General features: G+C 44.5%; 2 protein-coding genes across 2 annotated transcripts; one reads left to right on the top strand and one right to left on the bottom strand.

Annotated features, from left to right (window-relative positions):
* Window positions 1–8,380: 8,380 nt before the first annotated feature.
* Window positions 8,381–10,027, bottom strand: W97_02969 (uncharacterized protein; the record flags this gene model as incomplete). Its single annotated transcript, XM_007780868.1, has 3 exons — window positions 8,381–9,675; window positions 9,732–9,825; window positions 9,881–10,027. 3 exons carry the CDS (start codon window positions 10,025–10,027, stop codon window positions 8,381–8,383), a joined length of 1,536 nt encoding a protein of 511 aa, XP_007779058.1.
* A 5,012-nt stretch (window positions 10,028–15,039) lies between these two features.
* Window positions 15,040–16,088, top strand: W97_02968 (uncharacterized protein; the record flags this gene model as incomplete). Its single annotated transcript, XM_007780867.1, has 4 exons — window positions 15,040–15,138; window positions 15,204–15,458; window positions 15,513–15,599; window positions 15,645–16,088. 4 exons carry the CDS (start codon window positions 15,040–15,042, stop codon window positions 16,086–16,088), a joined length of 885 nt encoding a protein of 294 aa, XP_007779057.1.
* Between the last annotated feature and the right edge of the window lie 3,143 nt (window positions 16,089–19,231).

Genomic DNA, 19,231 nt, shown 5'->3' with positions numbered 1-19,231 from the left:
AATAATTAGGTTAAGCTAAGAAGTATATTAAATTAGAGTTTAATAATAATAACTTCATGTAGTATATTAGAACTTAACCCTTCTTTATTAATTAGCTTTTAGAATATAAAACTAAGATTACTAATCTTAAAGCTTTTATCTCTAAGTATATTATTATATTCTAGAAGTATATAGATAATAGAGTGCTTAATTAATACTTATAGTATACTTAGTTTCTTTAGAAGCTACTAGTTAAGATCTAAGAAACTCTTTTTAAGCGGTGTAAGTTTATAACTTATAATCTAGTATCTTTCTCATTTAAGCGGTTAATAGAGAAGATTAAGAAGTTAATTCTTATTAAAAAATCTTTCTATATATTTAAGTAGTTAGAAGTAGTTAATTTATTAGATACTCTTAATTATTTAACTAGTAGTATCTAGAGTATAAAGATACTAAGAATTAAGAGCACTCTATTTCCTAAAGTACCTATATTTCTTCTAATAATAGTAGTAATATTAAGCTAGGGCTATACTCTTCTATAAACTACTTAGCTAGTAGTACTAGTAATTTCTATAGCTTAGAAAGCACCTCCACTTATCTATAAGAGTGAGATTAATAATTTAGCGCGCTAGTTTACTATAATAAACCTAAACTAGATAAATATTAGAAGCCTAATAATAGAAACACTCTAGTATAAAAATATATATTAGAATAGCTAGAAGTTTATAGCCTTTTAGAGTAAGATAGAAGCCTTCTATTCTCGCCCTATAAATAACTCTAGTTAGCTCTATTCTTAGAACTAGTATATATAGAAATAACGTCTCTTAAACTTATTAGAGCTAGAGGTAGCAATCTGCAAACTTCGCTTTAAATAACTACTAGAAAGGCTATAGGAATTAGTATGACTTCTTTATAGACTATAAGTAGTTATAGAAAATAATTTAGAGAGGACTCTACTATATAGAAGAAAACTACATTATTAAAGGCCCTCGTAATAATTCTAGACAGATAATTAGGCTATTAAGAGATAATAAGTTAGAAGTATTAGAGCGTTACTTTATATAAAAGAGTATAAGAATCTCGGCTTCTTTAATTACTCTATTAATATCTAGTAAGGATAATTTAGAGAGTAAAGAAGAAGAGATTAGTCTAAAATTTCTATTATTATAGTTGCGGTTAGAAATAGAGAGCGAATAGAGCGGATTACGGGAATAATATATAGTAAAGTTATAGAATAAGATATAGTAAATCGCGCTCTGAAGTTAGAATTCGAATATTTCTTACTATTATAGTATAGTGTTAGTATAAAGTTTATAGAGTCGATATAGTTTAATAGTATAGCACTAAGGCTAGAAATAAGTAACTCTAGAAAGAGTTAGTAGTATTAAAGTAAAGCTACTCTAGTAAATATCTTTACCTAAATCTAGAAGAGTTATAACTAAGTCGAATTAGCTCTAGCGAGCCGATTTATAAATAAAGTATAATGTCTAAATATATTAGAATCTTAGCGTGTCTATTAGACCTAAAATAGTACTTTAGCTATAATACTAAGAAGGCTATTAGCGCTAAGAATAACTAAGTGTTAAAATATCTCTATTCTATTATATCATATAATATACTTATAAGAGCTTCGAACTTTAGATTATATCTTATTAGAATCTTATTAGTAGTCTTTACTACTACTTTATATAGATTCGCGTAAGAGAACTTTATTATAGTATAATTTTATTGTAGCCCTATACTTAGACTACTAGACTACTAGACCACTAAACTACTAGACTAATAAAAAATACTAGCTAAAATTAGATAGATAGAGGAATTCTAGAATAAAAAAGCAAGCTAGACTTATATATATAGTAATCTTAGAGGGTAAGAGTATACTACTTATTTATAGCATATCTACCTTAATAATAATCCTTAACTCTCTAATACTTAAACTATTATATTACTATACTTACAATTAGTATAGACTCATATAAAAACTAGTAGACTTTTTTAAATATAGCTACTTATAGAAGGATTTAGAACTATAATACTTAATATAATTACTATAAGCTGATATAGAATTCTCTATAATAATTATACTTAAGCTTACTATTTATTTTTAAAGCTAAAATATTTAGAAATATTTAAGGAATCTTAAAGAATAAGCTGGTATTACCTTTATAGTAATAGACTAGTTAGAAACCTATAGCTCTACTACTTTTTAAAGATAGTATAATATTCTAGTAAATAGTAATAATAAAACTATATTAGTGTCTTCTAAGATAAGAGCTAGAGAAAGAAAGACTATATATATACTATACTCTTTAACTATATTACCTAATGTAATAGTAGTTGCGCTTAGTAAGTTAAATATATAGATATAGTCTTTATATAGTCTAAGTAGTAGGCTAGAGACTCTATATAACCTATTTATAGTAGTGCTATTATTAGAAACAATTTTATCGTTTAATTCGGATATACTTTAGAGTATACTAGACCTAATTAAAAGTATAAGTAGGCTAAGTAATAACTATATATAGTCTAACCTATAGACTATATATAGCTCTAATATATATTATTATAATACCTAGTTTGTAAGCTAAACTAACTATAGTCTATCCTATAATCTATTAGAGAAGCCAAGTGAATATATAGTACTAATAGCGCTCGGGCCTATTAATAATAATAAACAACTAAATAATCTATAAGATAACTCGACTAATATAGAAGCTAGCTATATTAATAGGTAGATAACTCTCTATCTAGAAGCTAAGGGTAGCTATTAGGTGATTATTATAATACTAATTAATCGAGACGTAAATTTAGATAATATAAATATATTAGAATAATTAGCTCTATATATAGCTATAGCTAGAGAATGCTAATCTATAGTATAATTACTAGTTAGAAAAGAAGCTAGTCTTTATCTTAAGGATTTATATAGAAGAATCGCACTACACCTAGCTGTAGAAAATAGATATATATAGACTCTTTATTAGTTACTAAAATAAAGTCTAAGAAAAGAAGTTAAAGATTAATTTAGATAAGCGCCATTATATACTATTAGTAAGTATAAATATAAGGCTATTATATAGCTACTATTAAAGAATAGTATAGATTTATTAGGAAGAGTTAGTTTCTAAAAATCTCTTTATAAACTTATTTCGTTAGTATTTCTAAGTTTCTATAAGTACTAGATAATATAGTATACTAAGAAGGAACTTAAGACTACTATTAATAAGATATATAATATATATAAGCTAGTCTTCTTAAGTTAAGTCTATATTAAGTTTAATACTCACCTAAGTCTAGATCTTCTATAATAGCGCTCTATCTTTATCTATAGGCGTTTTATTATACTAACTAGTAAAGCGTAAAGAATAGTAGTAAGGGTGTATTTTATAGTATTCTTACTTATAGGTATTTAGTTACTAAAGCTATAATTTAGTATTTTAACTACTATTTTTAAATACTAGTACTATTTTAAAGCCTTAGAGTCTTCTATAGATATAGGTAGCTATAAACTATTAAATTCTTAGTATCTTAATCTTAACGCTAATTACCTTATTATTTTTAGACTAAAATTAACCTATTCTATCTCTATACGCCTATATAATAGTACTACTATATCTTCCTACTAGTAAAGTCGATAACATCTACTATAAACTAGTAGTAGGTCTTAATATAAAGCGTATTTTAAAGTGGAATAAGATTAGCTAGCGCTAGGTATAATAAATATAATAGAATCTTATATTTTTTAGCACTTCTTACTCTCTAGTAATTAAGAAACTTAGTAGCCTCTAGCTTCTTAGTTCTTATATTAAGAAGCACTTAATAAAGCTTCTAACTAAGCACTCTATATTCTACTTAGAGGAAATATAATATAAGATTCTTATTATTAGTAATCTATAGATCTTAGAGTTAATAATCTAGTATACCTTAATCTAAATAGAGTTTATAAGAAAGTAAGTCTAGTATATAGCTCTTTAGCGCGATAAGTAGCTAAGCGCTAGATAGTATAATATAGTGCGGTCTTAGAGAGTAGAATAGCTTATCTTTATAGATAAAAGCACTACTAATAAGAGGACGCTAGATAGAAAGTATAGATAGTTACTTAGAGGGTGTCTAGCTATAGATATTAAGTAGCTAGTTAGAATAGAGTACTAGAGTACTTTATAATTCTATACTATTAATAGCTATCTAGATAAGACACTTATTATTAAGAGTAGTATTATAGTAGAGCTATTTATTAATTAGCTCTATATACGCGCCGGTCTCATCTTCCAAGAGCTTTGCTGAGGTCAGGAATGAATGCCGGACATTCAATGTTATCCGCCTTGTTTCAGCCCCACAGTTCCCACACGCCTGGCGCTTGTCGATGCTTGTCAAGTCGATTCTTAGAAGTCAGCGTGCCGTGATGATGGTTTTTTAAAAGGCGCACACAAAATCCAGTAGAGGAACTGGCCCCCCAAAGAAGGGTGGGTGGAATTTACGGGGAGGAGGAGTGGTTTGTTTGTCGATTTGATTCTGACGGCTACGATTAACCTAGCACTAGTCGCTAAGACTCTAACTATGACGGTGACATTAAAAACGCAACTCACGTATTAGATAGCTCGCGAAGAACAAAATGGAATGGAATGGAATGAAATCATGCTACCGAAGCAACTATCTAGCCAGTCATGTCTTAGATAACCCTGTCCGTAATACGCCAAGACAGATATTGTAAAAAAGAGCCTGATAACTTAACCATGGAATGGATTTGTATGGTTTAATTTGTTGTCGTACATGGTCCAGCTCACGTTATGGCCGCAATAGCAATGGAGTCGTCTTTTTGTACTGCTATTGACTATTCGATTACAAGGCTCAGACATTCTCGCAGCGGTAGCTTTAGATGCCTCCATTCGTGTACTCAGCGACACCAATGGGCTGCCTGTCTGAGGTTGAACACGTGACCGAACTCTGAGGAGCATCTTCTCCGCGGCAATGCGTCTCACTAAGTTGAGAGATATACATGTCAGCCTTGCTCTACCAGCATCTGAGGAATCTAATGGAACGGCAATATTCGGAGGCGTTGCTCACCGGTGGAATGTGCAGCTGGAGGAAACATCTGCCTGCACAAGAAAGATGATAGCCTAATAAAAGATACTCTACAAAGAAGATGTTTGAGCAGGTTCTCATTCGAGACGTGTCATCTTTTGAGGTGAGGTGCTTTCTTGAGGTGTGATCGTTTCCTGAGGTAGTGATCTTTTCCTGATGTGATGATCATTTCGAGTTGTACTGTATGGCTAATCTCGAAGGGCTTCATTTTGCTAAGAAGAGCCTGTTATTGGGGGATACCCGTTGTGGAAGCAGCCATCACGGAGATATTTAGCGGAGCTATTTAAGCCATAGACTGCTGGTAAGTGCTACGGTAACATCTGTAAACCCGTGGGGCTATCGTACATCAGGGAAACCGTGAAGCTTTTAACAGTAAGCGACACTCTAAGCAACCGCTCGTTTAGCAGAGTTTGACGTCTCACCGGGAACGCTAAGTAGAAGCCCGTTGTGCCAGGATTGGTTAAACGCACCGAAAGCATCACGGGCGGCCGAAGACCATATACATCGGTTTACGACCATGGCTGTAAGAAAGGCACTCGGTGTGATAATCGCCGCGCTGGTCGCATTCGGGGTTATTCGTAAAAGGGAGTCACGACGCCGCAGAGATCGGAAGCGAGATGAGTCTCCGAGTGTGTCTAGTTGCCGTGGTCGAAGAAGCTACGGAGGTGAATGGAGGTAACTCAGAACTAAGGGCTATAAGGCCAGAATCGACTCAGTAAGCCAATATGTTTTACTCAGTCTCTAGTGCATCATGGTCCGATGGAAATGTATAAACGATGGCTGATGTTGAGTTGGTCAGCGATAACGACGAAGAGGAGACTGGCAGGCGGAGGTATGTTTTGGTAGTGATATGGTAGCATGAACTGCATGTAGCTACAGTCGTAAGCTATTGTCTGCCTATTCTATGTACCACCCTGTACTCATGCAACCGCGAATAGAGTGCCTATTCATATACAAAATCAGGGTCCTCGCTTAATCTTAGTAGAGAATCGGCGCAGGTTCGAAGAAACGCTAAGATAGTCACGTGCACAAATCACATGACTAAGGTAAGCGGATCGGACCTATTCTTGAATGCACTGTTGGTAGGGTGGACTCAGAATCACCTTTTCTTCCTTTGTTTGATTGAGCAGAACCTTGGTTCGTAACAGCTAGTCTAATACTAGAGTGGACCCTCCGTTTGAATCCCAACTACGGCTAAGATATTCTTAGGTGGAGCTCATACAAATTGTTAGGGATCAAAGTCATCATCTTTCCTTCTATGTACAAGACGTAGCACGAAGAGCAAGAAAGGAATCGAAGTATCCGGCCGTACAACAATAACAACAAGCGAGGGAGAAAGCAATGTCTGTTCGTGCTAACCAGGCACGCCTGGTTAGCACGACTGCACGTGACATTCGCTTAGTTTCGTTACACAAAATATAAGATTTAAGTAGCCGATAACTTCTAACCTCAAATGTTCTTAATATGTTGTATCAGAAATAGATTTAAGAACACTGGGATTCAGTTCTTATATTAGAGTGAGTATTATCTTGTTACAATAACTAGGCTTGAACTAACTGGCTGGTTATTATTTTGCGTCTATATAAAGTAATAAGCTTACTGTATATGGCAGAGCCTATATATAATTGGCAGTATATGTGTGTTGGTGAAAATGCCTCCGAATTCTGAGATGTTAATCGCCATTTATTGCGGCAAACTTCACCTTGCTAATCGCACAGTTGCCATTGCTTGCTTTGCCCTTCTCGAAGGGAGGTGGAAACACCGTAGTCATAGTACTACTGAGGCGTTCCGGAACAGCCTAGTACGGTTAACTATACCGAGGCTGAAGTATCGGCAGAACTGTCGATGAATTGCAATAGATTTCATTACGCGTACGGCTCCCGAATTGAAGAACTTATGCTTGCAACTGCAACGTTGAACTCACGCTCTGCCGCGACCAAATCTGTCTGTAAGACCCCCAAGAGGTCCTCCACATATACAGCAGGCTTCTCCCGCGCGCCTTCCTATCCAAATGGGCCCATCTCAGGGCGGCCCGTTTAGAGGGTCATTTTTGAGTACCCGTCGCGCGGAGCTCGTTTTGAGAGGAGTTCTTCTGAAGAGCTGTCGGTTGGGACGAATCAAAAGCGCGCATAAGCCAACAAGCTAGAGTTACCGCAACCTCAAAATAGCATCGAGGGGCAAAGCAAACCTCGGATGGCCAAGGATTCCCGCGCAACGGTTCGAGCCATCTCGAAGATCGAGAACACGCGCCTAGGCACATCAACAGAGCCCCGGTGCTTTGCATCATCTATCGCACAAACGTAAAGAACGGATAGCAGTTCGGGATTCAGATTGTTAGAAGTGCACATCTCAAAACACGGACACTTGATTGTGATTTCCCCCTTACACGTAAGAAGTCACTCTAGTACTGAATAGACAAAGCCAGAAGAACGACATACAGGCGTGGTTTGCGCTACCCCACATTATGCACTCGTGCTCAACAACCCATGACGATTGCAGGCGATTCTTGGGGCAAGCCGAGGTGTTCCGTAGGTGCCAGTTGGAAGTAGAAATTACCTAAGGTAACACATTCAATTGTGTCGCTGCAGAAGTTGTATGTCCATTGGACTAGTTCTGCAAATTTTAGCCTCTCTCGAAGTTTTTGACTTAGCACCTCCTTGTCTTGTTTGTACTTCTCCCGGGAGTACATGGATTACAGAACTTTAACGGTGTAAGCCAGCGGTGATATTACTGGCAATGTGTATTCGTTGGTGAGAATCCATCCTACTTCTGAGAGTTTCGACCGCCTTTTCTCCATGGACACGCTTTATGAGCCCCAAATAGGCCTACATCGAGGGGCTGTAGCCTATGCGTCGAATGTGGCGGCAAGACGGCAAGAAGAATTCGATTACGGTCCGTGTAGTCAACAAATCGAAGGTTTCAGCGACTATCAAGACAGTCTACAAGGGAGAGCCGCCGGCCTCTCGTCGCCTTTGCTCTGGTATTGCGATCGGATGCGTGCTCCAGCCACTGTAAGCCTAGCAGCTCGCTGCTCTAGCCTTTCACACTGTAAGAAGTCAGGTACACTTTAGGTGCGATGTGGGAACGTTGACGAACCATCTTTCATTGCTATGAGTCGTAGCTCACTTCATAAATCAAGAGTAACCACCACCGAATCATCCGTGTCCCATCTTGGTGTCGAAACGTAGAATGTAGAAGAGAGCATAAGTTTCAGAAGAACGTGAAGGAACGAGTTTACTGGCGTGGATCACCAGCTAGAACCGAGCACGCAAAAACTATCCTACACACTTAGTGTTCGTATCCATCATAGCAAGGACAACTAGAAACCCAACTGCGCCCAAATCTCGGACATCTGCTTCTTCAGGACCTCTGCTTGAGACATAGCTGTCTGCACCACAGTCATCTCACCCTGCAGACTGTTGCGCATACTATCGATACAGGCTTGTTTTTCCTGCATCTTTTCTTGCAGCAGTTTTATCTGCCGTTGCAGGTCCCGCAACTCAGGCTCTTTCGAGGAGATGCTCCTTTCGAGCTCCTGGACCCGCGCTGCGTACTCGCTAACTTTGCTTTCAGCATCACCGAGCATCTTGCGGTATCTCCGATGCTCCAGGACCATCTCACCCAGTTTCCTTACACTATCATCATCGCCTGGCTCCGACTGCAGTAAAGCTACGCTCCCTGATCTGACTGCTCCGTTGACGTTTTCAGCCTTCCTTACAGCATTGGCTTGTCCTGCATTCCCACGCACATCCTCTGTTTGGGTGATGCAGGCTAGCATGGGCGGATGACTGATGGGCTCGCGGGGGCTGTGCTGGCCACGACCCGGAGAGGGATGTGCTAGACTGGCTGCGCCTGACTGTGGCTGTTCGCGGCTCTCGTTAGATCCTGTAGCTCGTGGCGGTTGCTGGACCGTGCTACCACTGGGCAAAGAGCCTGATAAGTGCTGCACAACAGATCCTGCGTTGTCTGCATTGTCCTTGTTGTCGTGAACTCGTTCTGAGTCATAATGAATGGAGTTTTGGCGGTGTTGACGAGTCGAAGTGGCGGGGTCAACAGAGCGGGGGGAGTTCCTGTTCGCACTTTTTGCATCTTCTTGCCGCGAAGTCATTGAGACAGTCGTGTTGCACCTTGACTGTCCATCTCCTACCGTCCCGGTGTATGGCGAGCTGTACTTCACACCAGTATCTGTCCTAGCCGGATAGTCGCGTGGAGAGCTAAAAGGTGTTGGCTGCACGCTCCTACCCGCCGATATTGGCGCAATCAAGCCTGGATCTGGTCGTAGCGCGGTAGCGGGGTCTTGAGCTGAAGCCTTGTCCCGGGACTCTACTCGCTGCCTTACGGTGCTTTTAGGCGCACTTTGCGTATTCTGGTCGGCATTGGAGGTCTCCTCAGCCGCTTGCTTAACAGGGAGGCTGTCTTTCGCTCCACGCGCCTCTTCCTTTCCATCGTGATCGCTAGCAGGAAGGATGGAATCGGAGGTTGCGGTCGGTGATGTTGAGGGCGCCGTTTGTTCCGCAGAGTTGCCAGAGAGCGACCCTTGTGTTCGGTCAGGAGTGGAACTCGCCTGGCTTGGACCACTGCCGCACGGAGAGATTCCGGATATGCCATCATCGACTACAGGCAATATCGATCAGCTAGTGTACTAATCATCAAGACCACGATCAACTCACTTCTAGGGGCCTTTCGCGGACGACCACGCTTTTTACCCTCCGTAGGGGCCTTACGTTTAGCTCCTACGGCTGGACTATCGCCTGCTTGGGGATTCTGCAACGAACGTCAGTAGTGTTGTTGATATGAATGGTTCTATTCAAGCGCTCACGCCTTCATCGTCGAAATAGGCTATACCTTTGTAGCCCGGAGGAAACTTGGGCTTCGGCTTCCTTGCTGATGTTCGAGAGGGAGTAACACCACAAGCGGCATCACCACCGGAGGATATCGCCGGAGTATATAGATCGGAAGTGGACATATTGATGAGACCAAAGAAGTGGTTCAACAATACAACAGACAATTTCGTGGGCCAGGTGCGAGGTTGCCGTTCTCGCCTATCCGAGCCTGACGACTTTAGCGTCTCACATAAACCCTGAGCTTTAAGTGAAGTGTGTCCGTCCGTTTTAGTAATCATGGAGTCGTGAATAATGTCACATCGAGCTAGCAGGGATAAAATCACGTGAGGAACACGACCTTAACGCTCACCACCGAGCACCACCATCGCAATCAATTAAATGAGGCTGCATAGAGAGTATATAGCTCTATCTAATTAATCTATTTGGGTTAAGCTCACCGAGAGCCTCGCGCGCGCCTCTGTGACTCATTTTCGGCCGCTTTGGCGTAGTTTTAGGGCTTAATTGCTCCTAATTATTCTTCCCATTATGCGCTATACACGTCTCAGCCTTATATAGCGTGGTGTTGATGCGCGCCTTTATATATCCATTTATTTAATAGGTCCACGCCTCCTTTGTGTACTTAATCACATAGTCCTTAATACTCTGCGCGGTGCTATTGACCTCGATGTCCTCCACGATATCCTAAAATAGCTCCCACGTGTCCTCGATGGGGTGAAGATTGGGGGAGTAAGGGGGCTAGTTGTCGACCGTCTTGATGCCGTGCTCCTTACGATATCGCTACCATTTTGGGAGGTTCTTAGCGGAGGTGTAGATGCGGGCGTTGTCTTCAATTAACCACACCTCCTTGTCTGGATTTTCGGCTTGAATTCGACGGTAATAGGGGTAAAGGAGTTATTCGAGGACGCGGTGGCTATACTAATAGAAATCTATGCCCTTACCGACACTACGCTTGCGATCTCTAAAGCCGAAGACCGTGTTGATCTTATATGAATGCTTATAGCCCTTCGGGGTGCCCTTCTTGCTAGCTACCTTATGTTGCTTCCGAAGCTCTGCGTTATGGCGTAGACGCTCGACCTTAAGATCGTGCATATAATACTATTTATCTGTGCCGTGTTCGGTAGCGCGCTTGCGGCAAGCCATCACTAAAGCCTCCTCCTCCTTATTATCCTTATCCAGTTGCTCTTGAAGCTCTTGCCTCTCGTTGGAGGTCTCTTTAACCTAAACGTCAACTGGTCGAGGCACGGTTGTGTCGATATAGGCGGCAGCCCAAACGATAAGCTTAAAAAGAGGCTTCTAATCGGTGGGAGCGGCCTATTAGTGGCAATCGGCGCCTTACGGCATATAGGCGCGTAGACGAGGGTGAGAGGAGCCTACGGAGTACTCCTTTTAGCATTATCTACACGAGTTAATCGAGAGATACTCACCTCCAGCACTAACTGGCGTCTCATCGCTACAGATCCAGATAACCTCCTTACCTAGCTTGCCTGTATTAGGAGCTAGGTGGCCAGGCAGGTGCTGCTTACATTTAGATACTACCTAATAGCAAAACACGACGCGTTTATACTTATTACATTCCGAAAGCTTCTTCTTTTTCGGTCGAACACGGTGTCTTATGCGGTAAGGATAGATAAGGTCTTTTACAACGTGCTCGCGGTCGGTAAGAATATGAAAAAGAGTAGTTCTACGTATACCAAGATCCTATAGAAGCTGGGCTTGATCCTCATACTTATTATCGAGAATATAGTGCCCAATCGTGAGCGATTTCTATAGCGAATAAGTAAGAAGGCTAAGAACGGTGATAAGAGAGTATACCTCAGAACCAGGCTCGATAAGAGCTTTACGACCGGAGTATTCTTTCTCTCTTTGGATACTTGCATCTGCAATAAGCTCTGGCAGTTCGTCTGAGCTATTAGCGCGCTTTTTTGACCGGGAAACAAGCTTGCGCGCCGCCTCTTCCGAAACACGAGTTTTCTTCGCAATTTGCTTATACTTGATGCCAAGATCGCGCTGCGCAAGCACCGCAGCCTTCTGAGCTAAAGTGAGGTCTTTTACGCCCTTAGTCTTGCGCCCAGATTAATAATCTGGCATGGTGGGAGCGTGGTAAATTAATGGATACACGTTTATTAATGGAGAGGCCTTAAAAACGGAGCTTGGTGTTGCACCTCCGGGCTGCTTAATAAGCAGTCGGCGCTTAATTAAGCGAACGCCGATGTGACATTATTCACGACTCCGTGATTAGCATTGAGCCGTATTGATGTTGCTAGTTGGGGTTGTATGGCGCCAACTCCGAAGATGGAAGTTGGCCGACTAGCTTGTCTCGGTCGGCCAACTCCACGCATCCATGCAAAGCCTGCAATCCTTCGGCAATTACTCAGCGGTGGGTGCCAGCGTGAGTCGGGAGGCGACAAGCATAGTGCGCGATAATGTACCTGCACGCCCTTGATGCGTCAATCGTGCAAAGCAGATGGAGTTTCATCCCCTTTGCATATTACAATCAACTGTTCGTGCCTCTTACAAATCAGACACGTTCGAAGTGGGTTTCCACTAGCAAGGCATCCAGATTTGGCGTCGTCTGTTTTTGAGGTATCTCAAGTGGTTTGCAGCTCTGCCTTCGCATACACCTGATACAGCGCAAAAGATAGCAACAACTGCGTCATACCTAACCACATGTCTTGGCCAAAGTGCGGGGAAGACCTCGATAGCGGACTCGCCTCTAAATCTTACGGCTGTTCTAGAATCGTGGGTGGCTCTTGCGTCTGACTCAGGATAGTAAAGCTAGTAGGGTATTGCTGGTCTCTCTAATGTAGAATATACAGACACTCTACACTGATGGGGAGCGGTGTCAACGACCGATCGAGCATGTTAACCATTATCCTCAAGCTGAGAGAACGCTATGTTGACTGTAGATAAGGCGAGAAAGTGTGGCTAAACAGTCCCACCCGCTTCGCATGCGTACGTGGTCGAGCGACTTCTGGTCGAATTCTGGTCACTTTGTGGTCGCTTTCTGGTCAGTATTTGGTCTAGCGACTTTGAACCTAGTGTATCCAAAACCTGTGCAATCTGAGGCACAAAGTTGTACAAGTCAGGAAGGCGGAGTGGGTCCAATTGGTTGTTTTAGATACGCTTGACTTCTGACTGGCTGAACTGTTCTGGGTTATCTCTGGCTGCTGGCGATGGAGCGCCGCGTGTTCGTTGGTATGCCGTGCAATAGTCCCAAGAAGCTCATCTGTAAGAAACAGATTGAACATCTGCCATGGCCGTGCTGGATTGACGCTTTTAGAAAGGGCTGATGTCCTGTGCCATCTGGTGCGAGGTTGAATATGCATCGGTTCGTACTGAGGTAGCTGCCATGGTTCTGGTGGTTGCTTTCTACGCTTCTTGCGTTGTGGAGGTGATTCTTGTATATTAGTATCATGATCAGGTTCACCAAAAGTCCTTGTTCTACCCATGGTGTTGAGTAACTGATTTATTTAATCTATCCACTGCATCACGACTTTGCGGTGAGGTGGTGCCAAGACCTCTACGCACGGGCCAGTTTTGAGCACCCCACCAGGCGAAAGGATAATACTGGTCATGGGAGGCTACAAAGTGGATGCGTCGATACCGGCTGTGGGAACTTAGAATGGTATAAAGTCTCTATGCGATAGTTTAATCTAAAAGTTTGTTATCACGATTTGAACGTTCTTACCATACGGATTTGGACCCTCGTTAAGGTTTTCGCCAAGTGCCGCCTGGAGCGCGCATCCTAGTAGAAACTCTGTGCCTGCGGAGCGGAATAGGCTCATCACCGAGTCTCAGAGGCTCGGTGATATAGATATCCCAGAGCCGAAAGATGTAACTAACTGCAGAACTACATCCAACATGGCGGACTGATTCAGAGCACGACAGTCGCTACAAGTTAGCAAGCACCGGATCAGTCACCGACACTAGTGAATCTTCTTCTCTCAGTCGACGAAACGCCAGATTCGACGTGCGCATTTGCAGCATGGAAGCCGGACTTCTAGCCCGCGGTGTGGACACATTGACTGTTGAGGATCTTAACAGTTTGTAGTAAGCTTAAGGATGTAACTTCTAACTAAGAGCTGCTTCCTGCCGTGTAGACAGACCCAACTCCCTATCTTATTAGTCAAGTCATTTACATTGCGGATTGCGATTACGAGAACCTGACGTCGGAGCGGCCCGAGAGACTGGGGTAACCTTCCAGTCTCTAAGATACAACGATGTTACTGAAGTTCCCATCCAGAGAGCTACGGCGTCGAAGAGCTGCCTCATACACTGTCAATGCAGACGATCTCTTCTCTAGGCTGAGGTGAGCGTGGTTCTTTGGATCTACAATAGTGCTGACGCATAGTGTAAGGAACGCTGTAACGTAAGCGCCTAGGACAAAGCCACTCTCCACGGCGCCATGCGCGGGTTGAAACTCTATGCCGGCGGCACAATTTACGCTTGAGGCTGTTAATCAGAACAGACACATATTGAGGCATAGGCGAAGGGTGTATAAACAACTTAAGGACTCCGCAGATGAGGCTTCTCCGCTGCCTAGAACGCGGGTGCGGCCCTGCGGAACGTTCTGAAGATGTAAGACGGTCATCTCTACAGTAGCTCTTCATAATGAGCTTCGCTAATCGGCCGAAACAGACATGTATTGGTGGTAACGAGTGCCTTGGATGAATCTAACGACTCTCTATGCACCAAACTTTGCGGACACCATCGTCTTCGACTCTTAAATCGATCCTAATCGCGCGACCATTTACCCTCGTGGTAGTTTGAAGCTCCAGTGGAAGCTGCTCCGCAGGATGATCGATATCTCTCGTACAGTACACGACACTGATACCAATATGAAGAGCGTTCAGAGGAGGCTCGCAATGCTTGGCATAGCTAGAGCCGTGTCCTTGAGTCAACGCGGTAGACTCTTTCTTCATAGGATTTAGTGCTCTTTCTTGGCCACCGCAAATATAGAGATAGAGATTGAGATCTAGATCTTATCCTTCAGAAAATACCCTCACTGCACGTGAAGTGCCACGAGGTGATTCTGGGAGATAATCCTTGACGTTTGCGGTGCACCTCGAACGTAAGGTCGGAGGATAGAAGAGGCTTGGCGCCGATTGTCGTGCCGCGCATCAACCCATACGTCATGTCGCTCAAAGCACCCACCGATACCAAGGCACTTCGCCGCTTCTCCTGCATCCTATATGCCCGCTACTCAACTCACAGCGATACTCTCATGCCTTTCGTAAGGAAGTCGCTGGCAAAGCGATCGCTCAATATGCTAATGTCTCCCGTAGGCCAGGCCACCAGCACCGCGCAGCGAGCACCGTTCCGAATCGTGTCGAAGAGACAATGCCACAGACACAAGAACATACCGCACCAGAGACTGGTACGCTACAAAGTCAGCTCGACCAACAGTTAGGGCCGGAATACATCTCCATGAGCCCTGGCGCAGGCGGAGGCAGAGAACACAATCTGGCTGCCGAGAAGGTCATAATCTTGGCAAATGAGGTCTTTGGGTCCAACGGCTGGTCAAGCGCAATTCGGAACGCACAGATAGACTTCGTGTGTGCTCGTGGCATTGGGCTGGGATGACTATGGTAGTGACGGTCTGTACAGGTAGACGAGAACCAGAGTACTGGGCAGATCACCTTGGGACTGTCAATGATCGTTCGGGTGACTCTGAAGGATGGCACGTTCCATGATGTGTGCTTGACAAGCTCGCTCACTTGTGGCTCTGGTTGCTGACAGACAAGTCAGGACATTGGCTACGGTCATGCCGAGAACTGCAATAGCAAAGCGGCAGCCTTCGAGAAGGCGAAGAAAGAAGCGGTCACAGATGCTCTCAAAAGAGCTCTTCGGCACTTCGGGAATGTGTTCGGAAACTACAACAAAGAACACCTATCGAAGGTTACGAAGGTCAAGGTCGCACCAAAACAAGCGATAGCGGATGCGCCATCAGAAGAAAGGCCTCGAGCTACGAGGTTTGCTAGAAATCAGTCAAATCTCTCTGACGGGACAGAACTCGAGGATGAGTTTGGTGGTGACCCATTCGACGAGGTGGACTTTAGCAAAGGGCATCCAGACGAAGTAGTGCTGGACTATGCGTCTGTGACAAAAGTCGCCGCTGACGTTTCCGGGATGCGGTCAAACGATCGACCTCCACACTCAGTACCACCGCCTCAGTCACGGTAGTCGGTGCAGTCAATGCCGGCTCTGTAACTACCGAATGGTACGCAGCCGCCACAAAACGCTATTCAGCAGAGAACACGAATGCAACAACGAGCTCCACAGACACCGAACGGCGTCCAGAGTGGACGTCCAGATCCACTGTGAGGGCGCATGTCGCCTCCACAAGTTGACATCAACCAGCCACGGAGACTCCATCGGCAGATGCAGTCGATCCCTCCTGGTAACGCACCTGTTCAGCAGTAAAACACGAGCGAGTTCCTGGAATCAGCAGCCGTAGATGGCCTACCCACTCCACAGAGCATGGCACCAGCCAAGGGAGCGCCACCAAGTACGACGTATATTTGCCAGCCACGAACCCTAACCCTAACCCGAAGCATCAAGACCGAGCAGCCGACCCCGCGGGTGATGTGACTACTCAGTCAAATGATAAGGATGAGCAGGCGAAACTACTATCGTCAGCACCGGCATCATTACCGACTGGAGGTGGTGCACCACGGTCCACAAGGAAGCGGGGTTATTCCAAGTCCGCTCTGGTGGAAGCCGAAGCCTCTCCTACGCCTCCCAAGCGCCGTCGCAGGGGGAGGCCTCGCATAAGGGGCATTGTGGCCTCACATCCCTCTGCCCCGTTACCATCATCCTTACCAGCTCTAGTTGCGCCAGCGCAGATTGAACTCGACAGGGTTGACGAAGCAGCCGCGGAGGCCCAGCCAACGATAACCGACGTCAACTTCCATGAGCTCTCGGAAGACATGGGAAATGTCGCTTTTCTAACAGCCTGCATTCGGGGTGTTCGTTCCTTGCCAACATTGTCTCATGCCCAGCTAAGTACGCTGCTTAGGGGCATTCTTGGCGATGCACAACTACCTTTCGACCTCACCACCAGGCAGCTCACAGAAGACCTGACATTCTTGGAGTGCTTTGTTGTTCAGTGTCGAGGCGTAGAGGCCCCTCCAGAGAATGGAACACTCATGCGGTCGAACGGTGTCCGCCGCAAGGTTGGGAACGTTAGAGCTGTTGAGCTGCATGACGATGAGCATTATGCGGGTGACGACGACGAGAACTCAGGGGGCGATGCGGAGGCTTCGCAGTGTGCAAAACGTAGATCATGGTCAGAAGAGGAGGGGAAGCGCTTACTTGCCTGGAGACAGGAGGGGAAGCAGTGGAATTGGATCGCTGACCGATTACGCAGAAGCGCTGGGGCGGTTTATGTGCGTTGATACACAAAGCTACGATCGAGAGCGTGAGTCTGGTTTACCTCTTTTGTATTTCTGTGCCCTCATGCCTTCGTGCTTCTACTCCAAACATTGTCCTTGTGTGCTTTGTTCCTATAATCAGTAGCGGGTCATCATTAAGATGTGAGCATGCGGTGGTAGCTCTGTCGAGCTATCTGGGCCTTGATGCTGAATCTCGGCCACAATCCTTCGGCTATTGCCCACCTGAGCACCGCACTCCATGTGTGTTCTATGAACCTCCCGCCGCTGGACAGTTAATCATGTGACAACGGGCGGCAAGCGACGTCAGAATCTTCGGAAAGGAGGTGCGTCGCTGCAGATATCTTGGAAGCATACGGTGGATTCGAAGGCGCACCGCCAAGTTGACACGAGACATCATTATGTTGCAATGTAATAGAAATTGCCTCATCTCAATTCTACTAACGCGGACACATAACGGAACAGTTCTCTGTAGCGATTTCACGCGCTTGGAGTATGACGGAATTTTAACATCAAAACGCTCCGCCCTCTGAATGCATCTAAGCAACTAACATACAATGTTGTGCAAAAGCCTTTTCTCAATCCACCGTTCATTGCCCCCGTGACCGTAGCAGCCACGCCCCGTGCCGCATATTCAAGACAGCCGCATATTCAAGACAGTCGCACTTCCTCGTGCATTCACAATCGATATTCTACCCTATGTGTGGGCGGCGCTTCTGGCAGCCGAGTATAGTGGCTGGGTTGGCCTTCTTAACACCTTTCTGCAAAGATCGATTGTTTGATGAACTGGAAGCGTAGTGGTGGGATGACCGGTCTATCTTATAGAGGACTGGGAATCTCCTTAAGACGGTGGGAGTTACCTCCGTCCGTGTTCCCTTAGCGGTGCCTGTGACTGGAGTGCGCGCTATGGAGGCGTAGTGAGGGGTGGATACGTTCGGAGTTGATCCTGTTAATATCCGTTTTCTCCTCAGCGGTGCTTGTAGCTAAGGTGCGCGCTCTGGAGGCTAGATATTGTATGAGCGAACCGATCTAAGAATCTACCTATTAGGGCATCTTCTTACCGCGTGCCACAGCGTTCTTAAGGTGACAGCAGCGCCGGACGTCCGGGGTCTCTTTTAATGCAAAGGGCGGTCTCCTGGAGATTTAGCGCGATATAGCGGAACGTAGAGCGGATAAGGATCATTTGTTAGCTATATATGTTACATTAAAGCTTTCATTCTCCTCAAGCACTTCTTCTAGTTCTATTCTTGCTGGAAGGTTGTGCAACCCCGATCGAAGTTTAACCCAATAATGTCCTACTAACTGTATTCTTTGCAGCTTAATACTGTGCAAAGATATACGATGCTTTGCCAAAATGTCCATTAGGTGATTCCCTTGAACTGTAGCGTTTCCGAGCTCAAGATTCATCCTTATTGACGAAGAGATCCAGCTCCGGTCGGAGCTTGTAGACGTACCATTTGAGGTAAGCCCACACGTTCTCTTGCGGGTTTAGGTCGGGGGAGTATGGCGGCCACTCCATAGTTTGAATCGAATTTTCTTGGAGCCAATCGCGCACGATCTTCGCCTTGTGAATAGGAGTATTGCCTTGCAGGAAGGTAAGGCCGGGGTCCCCTATCGTTGGCATAGCTTCCTCGACGACCCCAACGTAAGATCGAGCTGAATATCCTTGCCTGGGTGCGTTTTCATCACGCTCCATTATAATAAGGTCAGAACGGCCGGGCACACCCCCAATTGCTGCCCATACCATGGTGGATGGACGCTTACCCTTATGAGTAGGCTGAGTTGTCTCCTTATTACACATCTAACCTGGTGTTCCGAAGACCCAGCCGGTCCCTTGCCGCTTACCCTTGCCCAGCTCTACGCAGCGCTCATCGCTAAAGATGATTGAGCGCCATTGTTCGACCGTCCAGTACTGATATACCCTTACCCACCTCA

The sequence above is a fragment of the Coniosporium apollinis genome (genome assembly GCF_000281105.1).
Source record: "Coniosporium apollinis CBS 100218 chromosome Unknown supercont1.12, whole genome shotgun sequence".
Lineage (NCBI taxonomy): Eukaryota > Fungi > Ascomycota > Dothideomycetes > Coniosporium > Coniosporium apollinis.
The sequence above is the reverse complement of the archived record's forward strand: the minus strand, read 5'-3'. Positions and strand labels throughout refer to the sequence as shown.